Raw genomic sequence first — 25,966 nt, 5'->3', positions numbered from 1 at the left:
AATACTCATTTGATCTGCTGGTCAGGTAGATTACTTGTAAGTTTTTTATTCAATTCTTTTGATTGTATTTCAGGACTTGTCCTGCTATGTTTTTTATTTCGTCTTCTGACGCTCTTTTTCGTTTTAGATTTTGCTCCAGACCATTCTGTAGCTTAACGTTTTCAGTCACTTTTTCACGCTTGATTTCTTACTTTTCGTGTGACTTAAATTGCTCGCATTGAGAATTCATGTGAGTTGCTAAAACAAAGTTGGTTGTATTATAAGAGCGCAGAAGGGACTTGTAGCCTAGTGATTAATGCAGGCGATTCTTACGCCGGAGGATTGGAACCTCTGTCGTCAAAAGTTTTTGCACCGAAAATTTTTCTCAAATATACACCCACTTTGAATAAAAGTTGGCCGCGATAACATTTTTCCAAATCTGTTTATCTGTAATTTATGGCACGCAAGTCTATTCTTTCGCAGCTATTCCGGCAATCTGCCGGCTATTGTAAATAATCGACAGCTCATTTTTTCCGGTTGCAACTTTACTGCGTTCAGTTTTTTCTTTCCTTTTTTCAGGCTTTTTAAAAAACTTCAAAATAATTTGGTATCTGATTACTCTGTTTTCTTAGTTATAAATTTGATCTTTATCAACTTAGAAGAATTTTTCCAAAATTAATGGTAATTGGTGTCTGGCAAGCTAAGTTTTATGTAGCAGTCAATTCGCGGGATCTTTTCCGCTAGCGCACCCCAGTCCTATATAGCCGAAATTTAGGCACCACCAAAAATTAATTTTTTGCTCCCGTCTGCAATTGTTTTTTATTTTCATAATATCGTTCTTGGTATAGTACATCAACAACCTTTTTTTGAAATTATAGTATTACGCCCCTTTACAAAGCTCGCATTTACTAAAATCCAATAAAAACAAGTTTTTTTAATGTTTACATTATATGCTGTGATTTATTGCTATACACATATTATTTTCAAAACCTCCGCTCTAATAGTATTTTCTGAATGCCTATTCATACGTTTACATACGTAATAGCTGAAATGCATACATAATGTTTAAGCATACAAATGGGGGTTGAGGTGCCTTTTTTACTGGGTGTAAAGTTTTAATAAAAAATGCAACTTGGAGTTACGTTTCGTTTCACTTGAATTGCTCCGGATCATTTGGTAATTAATTTAATTATTAATTATTTGCATTCAAATTTTAAAATTTGTTGTTCTCAATGCGTGTGCCTCAATAGTGCTTTTTGGGGTACTTTTTCTCATCCGTAACGGGCTTGACAATAGAAACGAAGTTCAAATCTGTGCGATTGCTCAGTGTGGTCCGCAGGTACAAAGTCAATTAGCCATTCAGTTCTATTTTTGTTTGAGTTGGCATTAGGTGCTGGACAATTTGATTATTTGGTGGTATAATTGATGAGTCATCCTGTCTGAATAGACTGTTGGTAGATGGTTGGTATCAGTTGAATAGACCTCTGATCAACCATCTTCAATGAATAGGTTCAAGGAACTACCCTTTTATTCATCTGCAGCTCCTAGCTACCTTGCACAATCAGCCTTCTTGCTCTTGTCATGGCTCTAATGTGGCTTTTCAATTGTTCATTTGCCTCAATTAGCCACCATCAGAACCACCACTGTTACTGGCCCTTATCAGTCCCCTTCTTTTCTGCCTCTAAGTCCCTCTTCCCTCTCTTGTCCTGATTACAATTGCCCTCAGTATCTTACCTCTGTTCCAATCAGGAACACAAGGCTTCCAATGCCCCGAGGGATCTCAGTACTTTGCTCAATATTTTCTCCCGTCTTTTTGCTACCTCGCAAAGGATCTCCATCCCTCTTTTGTCCTTCCTCTCTCTCTCTCTCTCCACTATCCGCTTTTATCCTCTTCTCTGAATCAATGGGAAACGTGAAATGGGTTTACTTAATATGAACTGAAGAGCTCTTCGCTATCTTCTTCCATCTATGAATGGTCTGTTTGAGTAATCTTGGCGGAATCGGCCTGAGAGCGTTGCAAGGAAGCATCAAAGCACAGTTCTCATTTCTGCGAGATAAGAGGGTCCAGCTGAATAATTTGTCATGCTTTGAGTTCGATCTTGAATTACAATTTGAGATGTATTGTGAAATTTCTGCCTGTGGAATTTTCCTTAAATATGTAGTGATGATCCATGTAACACATTTTCACAGACCAATTTTATCAGTTTTTGTTCAAGTGTACATAAAGTGCATATTGGATGCATATATGTTTGATATAGTTTTGATGTTTATATTTGTTTATCGATTTTGATGTTTATATTTGTTGTTCAAGCAGACAATTTTAAAATTATTTTCTCCTCAGTTATACGTGGAAAGAGACGGTTCGAAGAATTGAATCAAGGGTTTGATTACATATTGCGTTTGGTAAAAATTGTTCTTGTTTGAGCTTGTTCTCTGCTTCGACAACTTACATCTGATGCGCGCATTCACAATTAGAGCCATAATTATCTTCCTCAGCTAATTGCATGACACTGTTTCCGGAAAATAAACTAATGGTCTCTTGTTATGTTTCAAGCTTTTTCAGTTCGTGCTTGAGAACAAATTCTGAAATCAACACTCTAAAATGTGTTGATTGAAAGTTTAAAGGGAAATTCGTCAGCTATCTAAGGAGTTATTTTCCTTCGTTTAAAGTTTGCATGCTTCTCAATTTGAATGTAATCACGGCTGGTATTTAATTTTTACTTCCTCTGACTCACCTCATTAGAGAGGAAATAGCTATTTGACTTCTTGAACGCTCTTGATTTTCGTTTTTCGCTGCTTTCTGACAGGATATGTTCTATTCAGCTCTCATTTAAAATTGTTACAGCCAAGCATGTAAATCTATGAATGGAAAGCGGGCCAGATTTTTTTGAAATATATTAAGAAGGATCGGTAATATAACTTTGCGCATAAAGTTACAACCGATTAAAAATAAAATTTTATATGATGAAAAGTTTTTCATAGAAACTACGACTGAGTTATGCATTGAACATAGTTATGGACATGCATGATAAAACGGTCGACCGTCATATGTCAGAAAATTTGTTGCGTACTTTTTTTTGTGAAACTGGAGTTGTAAAACATTTTTAAATAGGAATTAAATGTGTGAAAGAAAATCTCAGGAAAGTCGTGAACAAAAATCTACTCACATTCTCAATCAAAGCAGGTGATAATTGAACAAAACGTAATTCCTGAAAGACAAGCAAAGAAAACGAATCAGTTCTTTTTTCCATTTGATTGGCTTCGGAAATAGTGTGATCGTAATTTGTTTTTGAGGAAAGCATCGAGTGATTGAAACAGTTCAGCATTAATCCAACATTATAGTCAAGGCTTACTCCGGCATCATAGAGATCATTGAACCTTTGAGTTTTCCGTCAAGTTCCCAATTGTAGGAATTTACACCCTCTCTCGACCATGCGTTTTCAATTCTCGGATCAGTTTTTAATAGCCGCCCTCATCTTCTCAGCCGGCTATTATTGCGCTCCTATTTTTTTTACTTCGTCGAACTTTTTTCGCTTTACCATTTTGCCGCTTTTTCGACATATTGCGTGAAATCTTTTTGACTTCTGTAGGCTAGTTTCTCTTTTCTCTCATTCTGCTAAAAGTGAATTTGAACATCAGTTGCTCAGCAAAGCAATTCAAAATGAACAGAGTCAGTATAAGAAATTGAAGTCAGAAATAGAAACGGGATAAACCCATAAAGCCCAATTTTAGATGCCCGCTATTTGAACCTCGTTCCTATAAGTCTTAGTTACCATCTCCTATGCTTATTGGTGTTAATAGTAGCCCCTGTAGCCTCTCTCTAAGAAACAGAAGTATGTTCAACTACGAAATGCCATCAAAATAAATCGGACTTAAAAAATTTTTTTGTACAAAAATTTTTTTTTTTCAATATCTTCTATTCGCTCAATCCCAATCATGCTTATTGGAATCAACGGCGGCTATTTTCCGGCAATCTGCCGGGTGTGTTTATCAAATGTAGAAAATTCAAACGCGCTTTACTGAGGTCTTCGTAAATTCATACTTTTCCATATTTGCTGGAAGACCTCACATATTTCTGAGCATTCTAATCGTGCAGACACGTCGAGTAAACTTGGACAATTACTGGTTTGTTGGCACTTTTTGATGGTATTCGATGTGCAATCGAAATGTCTCTGTCATCAAATTAAACGTTCATTTCGGAAGCTAGTTCTTTGCTCAAATTGGCCGTTTCCTCATAAGATTCACACTGTAACCCAAAGATTTTAATATTGTCCCTTCTATTGTAGGTTTCCCGAGTTGAGTTTCTGTTTCTGGTAGAGTTTTTAAGAGATCGGATTTTGGATGGCGTAAAGGAACGTTTTTTATAGAAAAAAAATGTGTGAGGTCTGCATTGTTCATATAGCCTCACTATTGTTTATAATAGCCGTGAAGCGATTGCAAGGCTCTGTTTGGCTTCATTTTAATTTTTTCATTTGGCCGTTCTGTTGCGAACATTTGATCACGCTTCAAAAAGACTGTCAGCGCCTTTTTAACTGACTTCTGCCATTCGGTATCTGATTGTGTGTGTAAACTCATTTTTATTCACTTAAAGGAACGTTTTTTATGGCGTAAAGGAACGTTTTTTATAGAAAGAATGTGTGAGGTCTGCATTGTTCATATAGCCTCACTATTGTTTTTAATAGCTGTGAAGCGATTGCGAGGCTCTGTTTGGCTTCATTTTATTTTTTTCAATTGGCCGTTCTGTTGCGAACATTTGATCACGCTTCAAAAAGACTGTCAGCGCCTTTTTAACTGACTTCTGCCATTCGGTATCTGATTGTGTGTGTAAACTCATTTTTATTCACTTGAAGGAACGTTTTTTATGGCGTAAAGGAACGTTTTTATGGAAAAAAATGTGTGAGGTCTGCATTATTCATATAGCCTCACTATTGTTTATAATAGCCGTGAAGCGATTGCGAGGCTCTGTTTGGCTTCATTTTAATTTTTTCATTTGGCCGTTCTGTTGCGAACATTTGATCACGCTTCAAAAAGACTGTCAGCGCCTTTTTAACTGACTTCTGCCATTCGGTATCTGATTGTGTGTGTAAACTCATTTTTATTCACTTAAAGGAACATTTTTTATGGCGTAAAGGAACGTTTTTTATAGAAAGAATGTGTGAGGTCTGCATTGTTCATATAGCCTCACTATTGTTTTTAATAGCTGTGAAGCGATTGCGAGGCTCTGTTTGGCTTCATTTTAATTTTTTCAATTGGCCGTTCTGTTGCGAACATTTGATCACGCTTCAAAAAGACTGTCAGCGCCTTTTTAACTGACTTCTGCCATTCGGTATCTGATTGTGTGTGTAAAATCATTTTTATTCACTTAAAGGAACGTTTTTTATGGCGTGAAGGAACGTTTTTTATAGAAAGAATGTGTGAGGTCTGCATTGTTCATATAGCCTCACTATTGTTGTTAATAGCTGTGAAGCGATTGCGAGGCTCTGTTTGGCTTCATTTTAATTTTTTTAATTGGCCGTTCTGTTGCGAACATTTGATCACGCTTCAAAAAGACTGTCAGCGCCTTTTTAACTGACTTCTGCCATTCGGTATCTGATTGTGTGTGTAAACTCATTTTTATCCACTTGGTATGAGATTTTAGGTAGATCGGTGCTTACGTTACTCAAGAAACTGACTGCTGTGCTCACCTACAAAACTTTTAATTGAGAATGTAAACTATAATTGAAATTGACTACAGGGATAGCTCTTTTTATTAAGCTGTTTTATTAAGGTAGTGGCGTGTTTTAACTTGTATTTGGAATTAAACTTTCGGAGTTTGAAGTCAATTTTAATAGCCTTGTCTTTGGTCCCAGTCGTGTTTTATCGATTAGTCTCAGCAATCTTGCTGCTATTTTGCGGTAATCTAGGGGCTATGTTTAAGTATGATTGGAATGAATATAAACTAGATAGTTTAAAGACTATGTTGCTTGAAAGACATTAATGTTTGTAATTGTCCGACAATCAATATGAAGGCTATGCTTGGAGATCAAATATCTCCCTTCATTTTTTGTTTAGCGATGTTTTAAACTTGCCTCAGGGAGCCATTGATTACAGCTCTATTTGTGACGAAGGATTTCAGCTTCATAGAATTTTTGTTAAATTTGAATATTTGCCTTCGTGACATTAATTTGTTCTTCTTCATCGTCTCAACGGCTATTATTTAGGCGCCTTTTTTTACAACTCAAAGAATTTGAAGTGTATTGGGGCGCTGTCTTTTTTTTTGAAAGATATGTTCACACATTTTCATAAATTTTCGTCAAATTGGAATAGTGATTTTGGTCACGCCGTAACACAAAGTGAAGCGAAGAGGCGAGTCGTTTTGCGGCGTGAATTTTCTTCGCTTTAATTTTAAAGTAGAGTGAGTGAGAAAATGGTATTTTGGAGAAGACGGTGTTTTTTGGATCGGATTTTTTTCTTAAGTGGTTTTCCCAATTCACTCATATTTCATGCTAGGCTCAGTTTTTTGTTTGAACCAAATTTCCATGTCTCGCTAGTGATTTTTTGTTCAAATTCGGCATTTTGACACCGATTTTCAGTTTTTAAATGGTTTTCCCATTTCACTCATAGTCCATTCTTGGTCTTTGTTTAGTCAATGAATTTTTTTAAAATTATACGTCAGGACTTATCCTGCTTTGTTTTTTTTTGTTTCGTCGTCTGACGTTCTTTCTCGTTTTAAATTTGTTCACCCATAAAAGCTGAAAAAAATAAAATTTTCTGAAATATTTCCTCCTCTTATTAACGGCATTTGCGCGCGTGACGTCTTTTCTCATTCCCTCTCTTGCAAAGTTTTTTAGATCATTTTCGTGATTAAATTTTGATCTTACGTGACTTACCTAACTCAAAAAAATTACTTTCTGCTTTAAAACTTATGTTTAATTTGAAATAGTTTCGGGTCAAAGGAACGTTTATGTGCAGTAAAGGTCTCTAATGAAAGGCTTCTACGGAATGAATGGTTTCAAGCTTTATTAAACTATCGCTGAATGCTTTTTACCTTAATTTTTCAGCGGTGTCGATTTTTTAATATGTTTAGATCTGTATCTGTTTCTATCTCTATTATGGCACGCGAGTCTACTTCGCAGCTTTTCCGGCAGTCTATTGGTTATGTTATTAATTTTCTGTTCACCTGTTCGCCCTCGTCTTAATTGTTACAAATGGAATTTGCGCTCATTCGGTACATTGAGCTGCTGAGCTCAATTGGTGATAATTAGCCACCGAAATTCAAGGTGCACTGTAGTTTGTAAGGGTCTTTGAGAGTTCGTCATACTATTGTTTTAATTGAGAATTAGGTTATCAAAGTTCATTAAAGTGTTTGCTAGCTGACATTGGTATTAAGCCTAGTAGCTTTCACTTTAGAAGCTGAATTAAGAATAGTTTTTGAATCCAACTGAAACTGCACGCCAAATTCGAACACTTTTTGTCACAAAAAAGCAGGAAAAAATCGGTCAATTTGTCGCTTCTTTTTTGCTGTTTCAATCCCGATGTGCATCAAACGCGTCAACGGCGGCTACTTTCCGGCAATCTGCCGGCTATGTTTCTATCAGCAATGGTTTCCGATGATGGGTAACGTTTTCTTGTACTTTTTGATCAAGTGGCTTTTTCTTTTGATGGCATTCTCATTATCTCATTATTGGTTTGGTAAAAAAAGAATTAGGTTTCGATTCAACCCAGTCTTTAAAGTATGTTGTTGTTGCATCAAGTAAAGCTGACAGGAAAACACAAATTGAGACGCCATTGGTACTATTTTCTTGCCTGCTCACTATATGTAAAACAAATTATTGCGCGGCAGTGTGTTCTGTCTGACCTAGCTCGTAGAATTTGCCAGAGCTCCTATAGTGTGATCACCTTGGTAATAAATTAGAAGACTTGGTCGGACTAATAAGGTGCCTTGGAAAGCTTACAAATGTATGATACTTTATAACCCTCATCAAGTTATTACAGTCGGCGTTTTTAAAGCTATAAATGAGAAGAGCGGATTTTAGGATTTAACATGCAAATGAGAACTGCAGGAAAATTCGGAAACGGATATTGGTGCCGTGAAAATACGTATCCTAATCCAATTTGAACAAGCTTGGATACGAGTTATTTTAAATGTGCGTATTTTTAGTCTGCTTATTACGAGTGAGGGCCACATCAAGTTGACCGATTTCGGTCTGAGCAGAATGGGATTAATGAGTCTGGCTTGCAACCTGTACGAAGACCTCTCACGACCTGGAATGTTTAACGATGGACAGATCATCGGAACGCCAGAGTACATTGCTCCCGAGTGCTTCCAGAAGCGAGCGTATGGTAAACCAGTAGACTGGTGGTCCTGTGGTGTGATCCTGTACGAGTTCATGATGGGAGACACTCCCTTCTACGGTGATACGCCCGAGGAATTATTCGACTGTGCCCTGTCGATGCCTGTGCAGTGGTTGCCTCCTCAGGAGGTGGGAGAAGACGGCGAGATTGAGGAGGAATATCCTCCATTGGTGGCCCAGAGTCTAGTTGAAGATCTGTTAGTCAAGGACCCCATCAACCGAAGAGGTTAGCCGTTGCTGTCATCTCTGATTTCTTTGATTGGATTTATGTGGAGCAAAATTATATTTGTCAAGTTCTGTTCCCCATTATGGTGACCTATGTTTTGCACAAATGAAAAATTACTATGCATTCGGCTCTTAGAACCTGATCTAATGCGCTTAGAACTTGATCTAACCTTATGTTGTCACTCAAGTTGTATCAACTAATTGTTCTGTCACAGGCTGTGATCAATTTTCGTAGGCTCCCTTCTAAATTGTATGTGTCGCCAGTCGTTTGAGAGTAATTCGACGTTAGGCGGTTTGTTTTCAAAGTAACTATCCGCTAAGCTCACCATGTCACTCCATGTAATGGCTGCGAAGCTCTAAGCTGAGCGGAGCTATATTGCGGTGTCCTTGGTTTTTTACGACTCGAAGAGGAGTATTGGTTTTCTCTGGGTCTTTTTTTACAGGAAGTAGTTCTGTTCACGCGGCATGTTGACCTATAAGCGAAGGTGAGAAAAGTTGTCATGGTGAACAGATTTTGCTAAGCGAAACAAGTTTTTTGATCATGCGCTGAGTTCAGTGGATGACTGTTTGACCCTGGAAAATGTTCTTGAGAGAACGGCTCATATAGATAACCGTTTTTAGCTGGTTTATCGTCCATTTGGCTCAATTTTTTTTTACTTATATTTTCGTTTTTTTTTTTTGTAGAAATTGTTTTTGATTGATGATGCATTACTATATAACTTGATGAAACTGATAACAGGAAGTTTTGAAGAGCCTAATAATAATTTTTTAGTGTAAAATGGGCTCATATTTCTCAATTTTAAAGGTTTTTTATTTTTTCATTTATTTCTTCCTGTTTTGGATCTTCGTGCGGACTTTTTTCTGAAAAATTAATGTAAATGGCAACGTTTGATTCGCAATTCGTGAATTGAGCAACTCTTTTGAACGTGACTTCTTTTTTTATCAAATTGAACACATACTAATCCGTTCTTTGCATTTTTGTCCAATTTTTTATTTTACTTCGGTTTTTGTTTTACTCGGGAAAGTCTTTCTGTGCACAGCCAGTATTCCACTTTCGTGTTGTTAATAACTGTTTGGTTTTTTTGACGACTAATCTTTAATATTCGGGGGAAATGTTTTCTAAATAACAATTTTAATATAATTTGCTGTTTTTTAGTTTAGCGAATCTCTGTCACCTTTCCTCAATTTTTCATTTCAACAGAAGCATGATTGTGTAATGTTTTTGAGTCATGATTGCTAAATAACTGTACTTGATTTTGGATCGATAACTTTTGTCAATTGTTATTATTTTGTTGCAAATTATCTGTAAAACAGGTTCTTTTATTAATAGCCGCACAGCGATAGCTGGGGCTATTATTCGCCTTCTCTTGGTTTTTTTTATTTCGTCATGATTTTTGTTACGACCATATGACGTCACAGCCACTTTTTGTTCATTCGTTCATGCAATTTCAACTGAATTGCATGTGTGACGTCATTTTTCGCTCTTAGTGGAGCGAGTTTTTTTTTGTTCATGCGCGTGATTAAATTTTTGGTCACACTTGACTTACCTCACTCTCAAAAATGACTTCCTCAATTTGAAATTGACTTTTATTTACTTTAATTCAAATATATATATATATATATATATATATATATATATATATATATATATATGTTTCTATCTATTATATGGCACGCAAGTATATTCTTTCGCAGGTATTCGGCAATCTGCCGGCTATGTTTATATAACAGTTGGTCTACTTTTCAAGTATTATAAACTTCCATGTAGTCTGGAAACAATCGTTCCGGCAAGCTTGGTTTGGGTTTTTATGACAACCACTGATTTTTTCATTAAACTGGCATTGCTTATCTGTTCATCCATTAATTAGAAGTTTTTATAAGCATTTGCTGATATTTATGTATTTTTTGGTGCCAAATGGAGCAGGTAATGTAATTTTCAGGTACTGGGGGTGCGGTTGAGTTGAAGAACCACCCGTTCTTCAATGAGCTGGACTGGAATGCGCTGCTGAAGCAGAAGGCCGAATTCATCCCACTGTTGGAAGGCGACGAGGACACGAGCTACTTTGACACTAGAAGTGACAGGTATGCTAAAACTTAGCCGAATTTTAAACTTTTATTTGTTCTCATTATTATAGTTGCTGAGAGAAATTTTAAGTAGACATGATATTTATCTAGATTCATTCGTCTACTGTTTCAAGTTTTAATTGAGGTTGTCAATCAGTATGACTGATCGGGCCCACGGAAATTATGTAAGAGCTTGACATAGAAAAGGGCGCTTTCAAAACAGATGTTGTGTTCGAGTTATCTTTGTGTATTTGACTGCAATTTTCAGGACATCAATAGAGAAATTAAGTCGGAGTTTCTGCAAATCACTGGTAGCCTCGGCAAAATTGTAATTTGAACATAGTTGTTATTTTTAGATACGACCACGGTGACATTTCGGACACAGATTCTGACGAGGATGTTTGCGATAGTAGCTCAATATCCCTCCAGTCACAACTAAGTACTTCTTTCTCGGCCTGTTCTCCCAGGTACCAGCGAATGTGCAGCGACTTTGCATCTTCCTCCTCCGCTGCCTCAAATGCTTCTTCGGTGGCTTCGGCGTCTGCAACGGCCAGTAGTAGCACGGGCGGTACTGCTAGCCAGAATAATAGCAATTGCACATCGCCACAGCCTTTATCAATACAGGTACAACGAGTTCGGGACTGAAATGTCGTGTTATTGGTAACTCAATTACTTTTAGTGTTTGGAATGAAATGTTTCAATAAAAATTTGTTTCATAATTGCTATTTTAGCATCATTTTGACATTTTAGGTGACAAATATGAAAATGCCTTTTCGTTACCAATTGTTCATACCCTCAACATTCTAGCATCTTGTTGGGGACTTTATTTCTCGAAAATATCTCAGCTGAGTTTTATTAATAGCTGCGTCAGCAATTCCAGGCGGCTATTATAGCACTCCTAATTTTTTACAATTCAAAGAATTTGAATTGTATTGGGGCGCTGTTTTTTTAAGACGTGTTCACACATTTTCAATGACTTTGATCTTTCAAAACGTGATAAACAGGTAAAGCCCAGCGGTCATTAAGCTTCATTAGAGGCCCAAAGTGGACGTTAGTAGTCCTTCAAGTGCCTAGAGTGCTGCTGCTGCTGGGATGGCCTCAATTTAAGGTTAAAAGGTCATTTTTAGGAGTTTTTGGGCTCAAAATGGTGCAATTTTTCATGTTTTTGTCATTTTTAAAGTTTTTTTGGTTGATTTGTCTCAGGCTGAAGTTTTTAAAAGTTGATGAAGGCCTTTTGCGAGACAAAATTACTCGTTATGACTATTTTATGAGCTATATGTTTGGTACTACAAACACAAACACGCATTTTTTTTTTGAAAATTTTCGTCATTTTTTTTAGTTTTTCCAGCTTCAGGGGCGAGGGAATCTCCTTTTAAGTTTGATAATAGGACACTGTATAATTTCTAGTAATAATGGATTGGTTTTCAACATTTTAATGTCTCGAATTTAAGCATTCTTTCGATATAATGTGCAATCTTTTTAAGGTTTCCTAAAATTTTTGTCAACTTTTGATATTTGTCCATTCTCAGGTGCCAGTAAACCTATTCCACTGTCTGATAAAAATTTATTGCAGGTTTGTTGGTGTCAATGGATTTGTTTTCAACAAATTAACATTTCGGTTTTTAGAAGTTTTTTGATAAAATTTGCAATTTTTAAAAAAAATTTTTTCAAAACATTTCTCTTATTCAGTTTTTCTTGCCTAAGTAGCGTAGATAACCTAAAACTGGGTTTGATAGTATGTTATTTAATTGTTGTTAAGAGTCAGTTGAATGGTTATCAACATTTTAAAAGAACGAATTTCTGTTTTTTGAAATTTGAAAAATTATTGCCTATCGATCTTTGAACCAATTGATTTTTTAAGGCTTGGAATTTGGTTATTGGATAGTCTCAAGACATACAGATTTGATTCTTAAGATTTTAATATCACAGTTTTGAGCAATATTTCATTAGAATTTGGAATTGATTTCATTTTAAAAGAATAATTTTTGGGTCATTTTTGAGTTAGTCGATATTCAAGGGCCAATGAAATTTTTAAGGCCTTGGATTTTATACTGGACCGATTTCAGAGACAAAAATTGGTTTTGAACATATTTTTGAAATAGGTTTATAAAAGAATCAAATTTTGCCTTAGTGGTAAAAGCTTCAAAGTTTTAGCAATGACTATATATTTTTTAGTTTGTTTCTCAACTTTTTGAGATGATTTTGTTTTTGTTTTCGCTGGCATTGTTCAGTTGATCATCTGCTGGTCAGGTAGAGTACTTCTATGTTTTGCATTCATTTCTTTGAATTGTATTTCAGGACTTGTCCTGCTATGTTTTACTTCGTCTAACAGATTTTTGTTTCGTCTTACCCTGACTTCTTGGAATTGTCTTTTTTAATGACTTCGGTGACTACTGCCTTGCAGTTAAAATTTGTGTTCGTGACGTCATTTATGCTTTGAGGTCAAGTAAGCGACTTAGCTCACTCAAAAAAATTACTTCTGATCTTACTTATGGAATTTTATGAACATTTACTAATTAAAGGTCAATAGTGTGCATCTAAGTAGTGCCACACTTATATGCCCTAATTCCTGAGTAATAGAGTTTTGAGTTTTAATATTGAATATTAATTTTGAAAAAGCTCCATTAGGTCTTTTTCTTGTAGAGCAAATGTGTCTCATAAAAACGACAACCCGAATCTAACCCAAGAAGTCAAGTGGTCTATTAAAAAGCTGGTGGTCGATCTGTCAATCTTATTTAGTTGTTTGAATTCATGGTAGGCGACAGGCGTCTATCGTGGCTATTTTCTGGCAATCTGTTGGCAATGTTTTGATCTGCCTTTAAGTTGTTGAATTTTCTTCCCTATATTATTTGTAGCTTTTTTGGTTGCATTGTGTGACTTTTTTATTTGCAGTGAATTTCATTTTACATATTGCTGCTGTGAGAATTTGTTGAAATTGCTTTTATATTGTAATATTTATTATAGCTGTAAGTTGAGCGGAGCTATATTGCGGCGCTCTTGGTTTTTTACAAATCGAAGAATTTGAATTGTATTGGGGCGCTGTCTTTTTTTAGATCTGTTCACATTTTCATGATTTTTGAAATCAAATTGGAGTAGTGATTTTGGTCACGAAACAGGAAGTGGAGCAAAAAAGCGAGTGGATATCGGTATGAAAATTTTTCACTCTAATTTTAAAGTACAGTGAGAAAGCGGTGTTTGAACAAAAATTCGCTTTCTCGCTAGTGATTTTTTGTTCACATGCGGCAGGCAATTTCACTTTGATTTTTTACTGTTTTTTTCGATTTTTTGGATCGGATTTTTTTCTAAGTGGTTTTCCCAATCCATTCATAGTTCATTCTAGACCTATTTTGTTCTTGGACCAAATTGCTGTTTTCCTTTAGTGGTTTTTTGTTCACATGCGGCATTTTGATATTGATTTTCTGTTTTTATTTCTTTTGATCTGATTATTTTGAAATTGTTTTTTCAATTCGCTCATAATCCGTTCTAGGTCTAGATTTTGTGCTATGTTTACTAAATTGACTGGCATTATTTTTTTGCCAATGTTTTTGGGGCTAGGTTTTGTTTTAATGGAGGGCTTTTGAGTTTCCGGGTTTTTATTAATAGCCGTTGCTGGAGCTATTGATTTTCGAAATCCAATTGAAGTGATGATTCTGGTCGAACCAAATTGGGATAAGGAGCCAGAAAGGAAATGGTTTTGCGGCGTAAAATTTTTCACTTTTTTTTAGAGTAATTTGAGAAAATTGTGTTATGGTATGTGAACAAAAAATCGCTATCGCGTCAGTAGCTTTTGTTCACATGCGGCAATTTGACATTGATTTTTACTGTTTTTTTAGATTTTTTTCTTAATGGCCCTCAAACGAAGTTCGTATCAATTATATTAGTACTGTCGGTCTTTTATGCATTTTTTCGCTTGACCGACTTCTCGTCTGACCCATTTGAATTTTTGTCCTCAAAAACGGGATAAAAAGGTAGCGTCCTACGGGCATTAAGTGCTATTAAAGCCTTTCAGCTCACTAGTCTCCAAGTATGTGACTCACAGAAATGGGTTTGGAAACTTATACTTATGGTGTGAAGGGTGGTTCTTAGAGGTTGACCCCCCCCCCCGCTGTGCTCACCTCACACCCATTCAATTAAGCTAAATCTAGCCTCACTAAACCGTAGCTAGCTACTGACGAAGCCAACCACTCGCTAGTTGTTTGAGAGCAATTCGCTCCGACGTTAGTTGCTTATGTTTGCTTTTTTTAGTCTTCTAAGCTGAAATAATGAGTTTTGGAAATGGTGTTTGATCGCTTTCTCGCTTGTCGTCTTTTGTTCACATGCGGCATTTTGACATTGATTTTCAGTGTTTTTTCCGTTTTTTTATCTGATTTTTAAAAAATATTTTTTCGCAATCCATGCATAGTCTATTCTAGGAATTGGCTTTTTGACTTAGTCAATGAAAACTCTAATTGTGTCAGGACTTGTCCTGCTATGTTTTTTATTTCGTCGTTAAGATTTTTGTTACGACCATCTGACTTCACAACCACTTCAAATCTGCTTTTATTGGTGCATACAATATCAACTGAATTGGGTGCATAACGTCATTTTCACTCTTAGTGGATACTTTTTTTGTTTATTCGCGCGATTTTTTTTGTCACATGTGATATACCTCACTCTGAACATTGACCAATCTGAAATAGAATTTTTACTCAATTGAGTGCATGTCGCTCTAATGGAAGGGTATTTGAGTTCAGCTAATAGAAGCGGCAGTCGGTTAAACAGATTCTTAAGCAAATTATAACATCTCATTATTTAACAAATAGAAAATTCTTTTTTGGTCTGTTCCTTTTACCACCTGTTTGAGACTGCAGATCTACGAAGCTTTTTGTTTCCGTGATTCCTAAATTTTTTGGAATCTTTTGGCCATATTTCAATATTGCCGGAATTTACAAATGAAAAATATTTGTGGCATGAAGATTTTATAATTTGAACAGTTTTCCTCCGGAATTACTCCGGCTGTTTTTGTTTTTTTTTCGTCAGACTAATACAACCATACGAAGTCCCAGTCACTTTAAATCTGTCTTTTTCATTCAAGCAATTTGGACTGACTTTTGCGCGTGATGTCATTTTTGGCTCTTATTGGAGGATTTGTTTTTTTTTCGTTCAATGATTGAGTTTTTGGTGGCACGTGACTTACCTCACTCTCAAAAAAAGTTTCCTCAGTTTCAAAATTACTTTTCTCTACTTTTCAAGGAGATCAGGTTAACGGATAAGGTCATCTTATTGAAGGTAGTAGGTAGGTAGGTTATTTGAGAGTAGCAAGAAGTTATTAATTGATCTCAAACTAAGATTGTAGCAATTATATTAGTCCTGTTGTTTTTAGGTGAATTTTCGCTTTATCGATTTTTCTCGGTGGGAATTTTGTGGGCAATACTCGGAGGGCATTAATTTTTCTTAGAGCGTTAATTCCTAAACAGTCTCTTAAAATTGCAATTCATGCAAATCTGTTTTGAGGAGACAATTTCATGGTGTGAAAGGCGGTTCTTAAACAAAGTCCCACCCCCACCACACTCAATCACCCCACCCAACGCTATCTTCTCTGAGTGCTGAACTCCAGCTGAGTACTACCGAAGCCAACCGCTCGCCGGTCGTTTGAGAGCATTTAGTCGGTTATGTTTTTGTTTAATCAAATATAACCTCTCAGTAATTAATGAAGAGAAATTTTTTTCTCGCTCTGCTTTTTCTTTTGAAAATGCAGATCTACAAAGGTATCGTGGTTATTTTCTTGAACTATGCCAGCTATTTTGATCTGGCTCTCGTATCTTTGCCTTGAAAAATATGGACAAAAATGGTTTGGATGATCTGCAGAACCTGTACAGCGTGAAAGGCCAGGGAAAGTTACCTGATTTAAAGTTTTAAAAACCATTTCTAAAAAGTCCCTAATGATGCTGGCTTTTACAAATTAAAATTAGGGTTTAATATCAAATAAGCAGTTTGTGATAGCATTGATTTCGGAATCCTCTCCTCCTTTCAGAGCGCGTTACACAGCCAGCAGCAGCAACAAATTACCTCCTCGGGTTCAGCACCCACTACTACTACTTCATTTTCTGCCCCTGTATCAACATCTCCCTCTTGCAGTGATGCCATAGGGTCCTCTCCCATCATTGCCCAACTGCAACAGCAGAAAGAGCAGCAGCAATCAGGTATGGGGGGTCAATTTGGTTGGAGATTTAGTACAAATTGATATTCAAAATCAAATCGTACCAAAATGCCGCCGAATGTTTTCCTGCATGTTTGATGACGTGAAGAAAAATTCGCACTGTTGATTCGCACCGGAGAGCTTTTGAAGTCTCAACTTCTGCATAAATCTAGATTATTCTAAGATCCCAAAAATGAAGATAATACAGGTTTTAGCACCCTTGGGTTGGTTATGCAGGTGTTTTGGGTTGGTTAATATTTAGAGGGGAGATATAATAGACGGGAAAATATTAGTTTTTGCAACTCTTTGCATCTAAAGTTTCTAAATTTTTCTTTCAAGTTGGGCAGACACTATTTTGTTTTTTTTTGAACATTTTAAAGTTGCGTGATAATTTTAAGTGGAGAGTCAAATTTGTTGGTAGGGCATGTCTTGTCTATGATATATTAACTTCTTTTAGGTGCTAAATCTAACCAACAAGCGTCAGCTTCGAAATCATCATCATCTGTGGCTCTTGCATCTGCGCCCCACAGACAGGCAGTGTCTCAGCCATCCACCCCCTTGCCTTCTAATTCTACAGTGTCTCCCTCCACAGTTGTGTCAAATGCTGATGATGGAGGAGACAACGATGATGACGATGACACGGCTATTGAGTTGCTGTGTGAATGTGAGCATAGTGAAGGCATGGGAGAACGACAGAAGTCGGCAGCTGGTGCGAATTTTTGTTATAATACCAATCAAAGTAGCATCAAGTGCAAAGGGATCTGTTCGTTTATAGTTCGCCTCAATTCCATGCAGTTTATGACTCTAATTATCAGTTGTTTTTTAAAGCACGTTAATATGTTCAAAATAGTTGCAATTGGAGGCGTAAAAGTTTTATACCCTTTAAGATGGAAATCGAAACAAAATAGATCTACTAAAAAGTAAATGAAATCAATGAACATAAATTTGGCGCCCAAAGATTTCCGGCTTTAGACAGCGGTTAGTTTGATTAATAGCCGCCTCAGCTTCTCAGCCGGCCATTATAGCGCTCCTATTTTTTTACAATTCAAAGAATTAGTTAGAAAATTTTAAAGTAGTGAGAAAACGGCGTTGAACAAAAATTCGCTTTCTCGCTAGTGGTTTTTTGTTCACATGCGGCAATTTCACTTTGGTTTTTACTGTTTTTAATAGCCGCGACGCGATAGCGGCTATTATTGAGGACACCGTGGGTTTTTTTCAATTCGTCGTCTCCATCGATGATTCTTACGACCTGACTTCTTGGAATTGACTTCTTGGAACTGACTTCAGTGACTTCTATTGCTTTGCAAATAAAATTTGTGTGCGTGACGTCATTTCTGCTTTTAGGCCAATCGTGTGACTTACCTCACTCAAAAAAATGACTTCTGAACTCACTTATGGAACTTTAAATTTTATGAATAATTTAGTTAAAGATCAATAGCGTGCATCTAAGTAGTGCCATACTTATATGCCCTAATTCTTGAGTGTTAGTCTTGAGTTTTTGATTTCGAATATCAATTTTGAAAAAGCTCTCTGAGCACTTTTTCCTTATAGACGGTATGTCATAAAATTGACAGTCCGAATCTAACCCTAGTGGTCTATTAAAGCACTGGTGGTCGATCTGTCTATCTTGTTTCTTTGGTTGTTTCAATTCTTGGAGGCCACAAGCGTCTAGCGCGGCTATTTTCGGCAATCTGCCGGCTATGTTTTCATTTTTTTTTTGGATCGGATTTTATTCTACATGGTTTTCCCAATCCATTCATAGTTCATTCTAGGCCTACTTTTTTTAGAATCAAATTTACCTTTCGCGTTATTGGTTTGTTGTTTTCGCTAGCGGCGTTTTGACATCGATTTTCTGTTTTTTGTTTTGTTTTTGATTTTTTATAGAATTGTTTTTCCGAATTCACTCATAGCTCGTTCTAGTTCTAGTTTTTTATTTTGTGAAAATTCTTTGAATTGTACGTCAGGACTTGTCCTGCTACGGTTTCTTACTTCGTCGAATAAAAAATTTTTGCTTTACCTTAGTTCACAGCTTGTTCAACATTTTGCCTCAAAATCTTTTCGAATTCTCTAGGCTAGTTTCACTCTTCTCTCATTCTGCTAATAGTGGTTTTAGACAGCAGTCGCTCAGCAAAGCAATTCAAAATGAACAGAGTCAGTATCAAAAAACGAAATCAGAAATAAACGGGATAAACCCATAAAGCCCGATTTTAGATGCCCGTTACTCGAACTTTATTGTTAGTTACCATCTCTAATGCTTATTGGTATTGATACTAGCCCCTGTGGTCTCAGTACGAAACAGGAGTATGTTCAGCTCGAAAATGACATCAAAATAGTTCGCACTTTAAAATTGTTTGTACAAAAATCATCTTTTCACTTGTTTTCTCTTCTTTCAATCCCAATCTTCATGGGAATCAACGGCGGCTATTTTACGGCAATCTGGCGGTATGTTTTTAGAACTACTATGCCGAACCTTGTTTACAGCGAGAATCCTTCTTTTGTACGTCCCACGTTTATCTTAGCGAAGATGATTAATCCTATTTGAATAGCAGCACAAGTTATGTGCCCTTTGGATTTGAACCAAATCAGTATTGGATTTGTAGTTTTGCTTTATCGATAGTTTTTTCAATTAAACTCAATTCGTAGATTTTAATGATGTTTCAGAGCTTAACAAGTCGTTTGAGGGCAGCGAGGAATCCAACACCGATTCCAAAGTGTCATCCTGCCAAGCTGTCAAGTCATCCAGCGATTCCAAACTTTCCAAAACTCACCATCATAACATAATGGATGCTATGCCAACGATACCTTCAAGAGCTACTAAACCCAGTAAAGACAAGCCAATCAGATACGTGCCTGAGCATCTTCAGAAACCCATTCACGTGGATTCGGGCGTGGATAGCAGTGGAGGTTGTCACACACCTGATGAAACGCCCTCACCTGTGATTCCACCGAGAGATTTTACACCCAAAGTCCTCTCTGGTTCTAACGGAACCGGCAATCAGTCGGCTACTAGAGAGTGAGTCCTATTAAAATTTTCGCATGCATTTAGAGATCTTAAATATTACAAAATTGCGCTGTTGTAATTCAACATTGATCTGTTAACTTTGATAGTTTGTCTTTAATTTAGTAATATCAATTCTATCGCGAGAACTCGAAATCATAGTGACGAACGCATTAAAAAGAAGCAAATGAATGAAATGGCTTTCCTTGAGTTCTGTAATTATGTAATTTTTAAGTTGCTGTATAAAGGTTTTAGAATGTGGTTCGTTCATTAACCCTTCTCTTGATTTTGTATTTGTGTTTGAGTTGTTTCTTGTGATCTCTCTATCAGTTCTCTAACTGGGGTGGGTGCTTTTTAGCCTGAAGCGTTTTTCGGCCACTCAAATGCAAAAGTTCTTCCAACCGAAGTAAGTGAACAATTCAACAAGGAATCCACTAAATAAATGGTGGTATCTATCCGTATCTGTGTGTCTGGTTCTCATACACTCTTTCTCGAGTAAAGTAGCAAAGGCTAATAACTAATCTCATATTTAATAACTGCGATAGGGGATCGTTGCTCTTGGTTTTTAAGTTTAACATAGTGCATCTATATTTGATGGAAGAATTGAAGGCCAGTGGAGAAGGGTATGATTAATTGCTCTCTAACGATCATTGAAGCTTTTTTTCCTCTTAAGAAATTTTTTCATGTAAAATTTTTTGTTTGACCGTTTTTAATAGCCGTTAGGCGAAAGCTGAGGCTTATTGGCCTTCTCTTGATTAATTGCTCTCAAACGAAGTTTGAAGCAATTATATTAGTCCTGTCGGTCTTTTTATGCGATTTTTCGCTTGACCGATTTTTCTTCTGACGCTTTTGACTTTTCGTCCTCAGAAACGGGATAAACAGGTAGCGCCCACCAGGCATTAGGTGCTCTTAGAGCCTTTCAGCTCTGTTTCAGCTCAAACTGTTTTGGAGACTTATACTTATGGTGTGAAGGGCGGTTCTGAGAGGTTGAAGGCACCCGACCCCCACTGTTGACCCCCCCCCCCGTGGCTCCGTTCGAAACACCGATTGCTAAAAAACGCAATTTTATACTACTTATCACAATTTTTTCAAGCTTTTTAAAAATGTTTCTTTTTTTGAGTTTTTCAACCCTAGGTGTCAATAAACCTCCTCTTGGGTTTTACATTAGGTTACTGCATATTTTCTAGTAATATTGGATTGGTTTCAACATTTGAACATCACGAATTATAGCATTTTTTGACAAAACGTGCAAATTTTTTCATTTTTTGAGCGGCCAGAAAACGTCCTTAAGGACGTTTTCTGATGCAGGGGCCTTTTCCAGATGCAGGGGCCAAAAAACGTCCTTAAGGGTTTTATAATAAGTTACTGAAAAAATGTTATTCGCCATGGAATAGTTTTCAATTTTTTAATATGACAATGTTAGCGATTTTTTTGATAAAACTTGCATTTTCTTCAAGTTTTTTTGAAAATTTTTGTAGGTTTTAAGGTTTCACCGGCCTCAAGAGCGGAGGAACCTCCTTTATGGTTTAACAATTGGTTACTGTAGTTTATTTTTTGAAAATTTTTGTAATTTTTTGAGTTCCTTCAGGCCTAGGTCTCAAGGAACCTCCTCTAAGATTTTATAATATGTTACTGCATAGTGGTAGTGGAATGGTTTCGACTATTGAATATCACAAATTTTAGCATTTTTTAACAAAACATGCATTTTTTTCAACTTTTTGGGATTTATTTTTCAGTAATCACTTCTTTCCAGTAGCAGGAGCCAGAAAACGTCCGTAAGGGTTTGATAATAAGATTTTTGCCATGGAATAGCTCTCAATATTTTAATATGACAAATCTTAGCGATTTTTTTGATAGAATTTGCAATTCTTTCAAGTTTTTTGAAAATTTTTGTCGGTTTATAGGTTTTTCCAGCCTCAAGAGCGGAGGAACCTTTTCTAGGGTATCTATGGGTTCTTGTATAGTTTCTAAATGTAATGGAATGATTTTCAAGATTTAAATATCAGCGATTTTTAAAAAATATTTGCGATGTTTTCAAGTTTTTTTAACCTTTTTGATTTCTTTAATCATTTTTTTTGGGCAACAGGGTCCTCCTACAAGGTTTGATGATAAGCTGTTGCATAGTTTTTAGATTTAATGCAATGGTTATCAATATTTTAATGACTCCAGCTTAAGCAATTTTTTTGATAAATTTTATTTTTTCAAATTTTCCGAAAATTATTATCACGTTCCAAGTTTATGGAGCCAGTGAAACTATTCAAAGCTTGAAATAGGGATACTGGATATGTTCTTGAGACAATAAAATGGTTTCGAAAACTATAATATCCTGAATTTTAGCAAGGTTTTGTTAAAATTTGCGATTGTTTTCATTTTTTTGAATATTTTTGACCTTTTCTGAGTTTAACGATCATTACTGGCCAACGAAGCTTTTCAAGTCTTGCAGATGGGTTATTTGACATAGTTCCAGAGACAAAAAATAGTTTTGAACTCTTTCACTGCAAAATCTGGAAGCTTTTCTTCAAATTTTTGCAATACTTTGCAAATTTTTAAGTATCATTTTTTTATTTGATTTATTTACTAACAAGGCTAGAAAACTAAAAATTGAAGAGTGGAATCCGGCTAAAGCTAGCCTTACTAAACCGTAGCTAGCTACTGACGAAGCAAACCGCTCGCCGGTTGTTGGAGAGCAATTCGCCCGACGTTAGTCGGTTATGTTTTTTAAATTTTTTTCGTCGTCAAAATGTTTGTTACAATGATACGACGTCACAATCTTTTCAGATCTGCTTTTTGTTCATTCGTTCATACAATTTCAACTGAATTGCGTGCTTGACGTCATTTTTACTCTAATTGGAGAGAGTTTTTTGTTCTTTCGCGAGATTGTTTTTGGTCACACGTGACTTAACTCAATTTCAGAAATGACTTCCTCGTTCTGAAAATGACTTTTCTTGACTTTAATTCCAATAGATAAGGTGACGTCAGTGCGTTTCACTCTAATGGAGGGGCATTTGAGGGCAGCTATTAAAAGCAGCAACAACTGAAACAGATTATTAATCAAATTATAGCATCTCAGCATTTAATAAAAAGAGGTCTCTTTTTTGGTCTGTTTCTCTTACTATTTTTTCGATACTGCGGATCTATGAAGCTATTGCGGCCTTTTCTGGCAATCTGCCAGTTATGTTAATAATTTGTTCAAGAATATTCCTTTGCTCCTGAGAAACGGGGATAAACGGGTAAAACACGAGGATCATAAGACCGTAAGTTTTTGAGCCTTTGTTGAGAACTCCCTAAGCTTAAGTTAGCTACAACCAAAGCCGACCCATCGTCTGACCTTCGAGAGCATTTCGTCTGACTGTATTTGGTTTACCTTTTGAACCGTTGCCTTCTCTCTTCTGGAAGAAGCGGGTTCAAGTTTTTTGACATCGTCGAGCTATTTATGCCTATTATCAACGTTTTACCTGTTATCAATTTCAGTTCTGGAATAATTGTCCGCGACGGCTATTTCACCAAGGGCTTCATTTTTTAAATTTGAAATGTCACAGTTAAAAAAATTTGATGCCGGCCGAAACTCTATCGCAGTTATTTTCTTGCAATGTGCTGGAAATGTTTATTAGCCTTGATTAGACACAATGTTTACCAGAGCACATGTATAACTGATTAATTACCAGCATTTTATTGTTAGTGATAAACAGCTGGTTATGAATTGCTAGTGATGTCTTCAATGATGCATTCTCATTGATCTTAACTGAGTAGTCAACCCACACGGATAAATAATCAAACCAGTCAGCAATAAAAATTCATAAAATTATTAACTTGTGCATTTATAATCGCATTCACGCCTGAAGTTGGCAGTGGTTTATCAGCGACAGCTCTTCTTTCTAAAGAATTAATTACGAGAACGCTCGCACCATTTCCAGGGATAAATGGGAAGATTTGCGCTAGTTTTATATACCCAAATTAATAATTGCACCTGCTAACTCACAGTTATGACCAGTCGTATATCCCGACCATCACGCTTTGCCGCAAACTAGTTAATAAATGTTGGGTTGCTAACTAGTTGGTTATCAAAGCAGTTATTATGAATTGATCGATGGATAGGTAACTGGTAATGTAACTAATGTTTTCAGATATTTATTTGGTAGCTAAATTAGTGGGGTTTTGGCATCGATGTTGGCAATAGAATCATGCTTTATAGTCAAAACTGAGCTTTGTTCCTTTCGCAAAGTTGAAAAGCTAAATGCAGCTAACGTCTCGTAGTGAGAAATTAGAATTTCTCTTGACAGTTACATTTCACGTAACACAATATTGGCGGTGCTTCCCTTGTTGTGAAAAAGGAATTAAATTTTGATGCGGTGAATTTTAACTGACTGGAAGGTATATATAACATGATATTGTTATCACTGAACAACAACATTCGCTTAGCATGTAAATAACGATTGATGTACTCAGACACAGTTTTAACTCATTGGACTCATCTCAGTTAATTTCAGATTGCTCATAAAATTCTTTATTGAATTTCAAAGTATGTAATGTTTCTAGGCCCAAGCTTCCCCCGAACGTTGCTTTATTTTCACCCACAACACCGACAAAACCCCAATCTGAGCACCCGCCTCTTACAGAGTTTGAACAACGTGCAAATCAGGCCAACAGTGCCTCATCTTCGTTACAACGTGAGCATAAAAGCCAACGTTTGTCCTCAACGTCCAGTGAATCCAAAACGCCGGTGAATAAAGACTCGAAAAACGGTAGTCGCCATGGAATTACAGATTTGGATCTTGACCTGAGCCTGACCGAGTCAGTAAAAGAGCCGCTGTCATCGGCGGATGAGCAAAGCAGTGTAACGAGCAGTCTTGAAGTGTCATCTAGTCAAATTGATGAAAGCTCGCCTACCAGCTCGACTGATTCGTACAATAACGAGCACACGTTAACATCAACCACAGGTTCGAGTTTAAGCAGAAATATAACGGCAGAGTTGCTCAAACTGGAGTTAAGTGGATCCTCAATCGAAATGGAAGTGCTGGAGGCCAGAAAGAAGTCGACTGCTTCAAAACTGACAAGTTTGGACCAGCCACCAGTTTCAAGGTTAGATACTAAGGCATCATGTGCTTCAATTTTGTCGGTTGAAAGTTTTTATCTGTAGAACGAGAGAAAAGTAATATCCATATGTAAGTTCCTGTATGACATTTTTTGCATTTTTGATTACGTTTTGCCGATTTTGCGTTTTACACTAATGGACAATTTCTTATCTTGAATCAATGAACATAGTTTACTTGAGTGAAAGGAGAGGAAGTTTGTCTTTTTAAATTTTGAATGAATGTTGCATTTTTCTTTAAATTTTGTTCAAAGTTTTATGCTGTTTTACCGTCGTTGACATTGGTGCTATTTCGTGACGAAAGATCTAAAGAATTTTCTGTGGTTATCAGTCGGCAATCTGACCGATATTTTTAAGGGCCTCAGAACAAAATTCAGCTGAGCAAAGTCCTGTTTGGCGACAAGATGGCGTTTATTTTTGCGATCAAAAGAAACGGGATAAGCATATAAAGTCCGGTCATTAAGTCATAGTGCATTAGGCTATCAAAGTTCATTAAAGCGAATGGTAGCTGACATTAATATTATGCTTAATAGAGTTCACAACCACTTCAAATCTGCTTTTTGTTCATTCGTTCATGCAATTTCAACTCAAGTGCGTGCGTGACGTCATTTTTCGATCTTAGTGGAGCGAGTTTTTTTTTTCATTCGCGTGATTAAATTTTTGGTCACACTTGATTTACCTCACTCTCAAAAATGACTTCACTTTGAAATTGACTTTTTTTTACTTTAGTTCAAAGAGATAAGGTCAAATGGATGTGTCACTCTAAATGAAGGTTATTTGAGAGCAGCTAATAGAGGCAGTAAAAACTTATACAGATTTTTAATCAAAATATAACATATCAGCTTGCAATAAAAAGACGATTTATTTGGTCTGTCTTTTTAATAGCCGCGAAGCGATAGTGGTTATTATTGGGGACATCGTGGTTTTTTTTAATTCGTCGTCTCCATCGATGGTTCTTACGACCTGACTTCTTGGAATTGACTTTAGTGACTTCTATTGCTTTGCAATTAAAATTTGTGTGCGTGACGTCATTTCTGCTTTTAGGTCAATTGCGTGACTCACCTCACTCAAAAAAATGACTTCTGAACTCACTTATGAAA

The 25,966-nt window shown here is 36.4% G+C and overlaps 1 protein-coding gene across 3 annotated transcripts in view; it reads left to right on the top strand.

The window, feature by feature from the left end:
- LOC142341541 (uncharacterized) overlaps positions 1 to 25,966 on the top strand; it is an 87,954-nt gene that overhangs the window by 41,204 nt on the left and 20,784 nt on the right. For 2 of the 3 annotated variants that reach the window (XM_075392555.1, XM_075392557.1), the window contains exons 10-17: positions 8,120 to 8,538; positions 10,478 to 10,619; positions 10,958 to 11,225; positions 16,615 to 16,783; positions 17,237 to 17,488; positions 19,441 to 19,792; positions 20,136 to 20,183; positions 24,314 to 24,856. In XM_075392555.1, the coding sequence (XP_075248670.1) occupies positions 8,120 to 8,538; positions 10,478 to 10,619; positions 10,958 to 11,225; positions 16,615 to 16,783; positions 17,237 to 17,488; positions 19,441 to 19,792; positions 20,136 to 20,183; positions 24,314 to 24,856 (2,193 nt within the window). The remainder of the gene's footprint in view (positions 1 to 8,119; positions 8,539 to 10,477; positions 10,620 to 10,957; positions 11,226 to 16,614; positions 16,784 to 17,236; positions 17,489 to 19,440; positions 19,793 to 20,135; positions 20,184 to 24,313; positions 24,857 to 25,966) is intronic. The other variant, XM_075392556.1, reaches the window with a different exon arrangement.

The sequence above is a fragment of the Convolutriloba macropyga genome, chromosome 6 (assembly GCF_964194025.1).
Source record: "Convolutriloba macropyga chromosome 6, txConMacr16.3, whole genome shotgun sequence".
NCBI classification, from domain to species: Eukaryota; Metazoa; Xenacoelomorpha; order Acoela; family Convolutidae; genus Convolutriloba; species Convolutriloba macropyga.
This window is presented reverse-complemented; position numbering and strand designations above follow the sequence as displayed.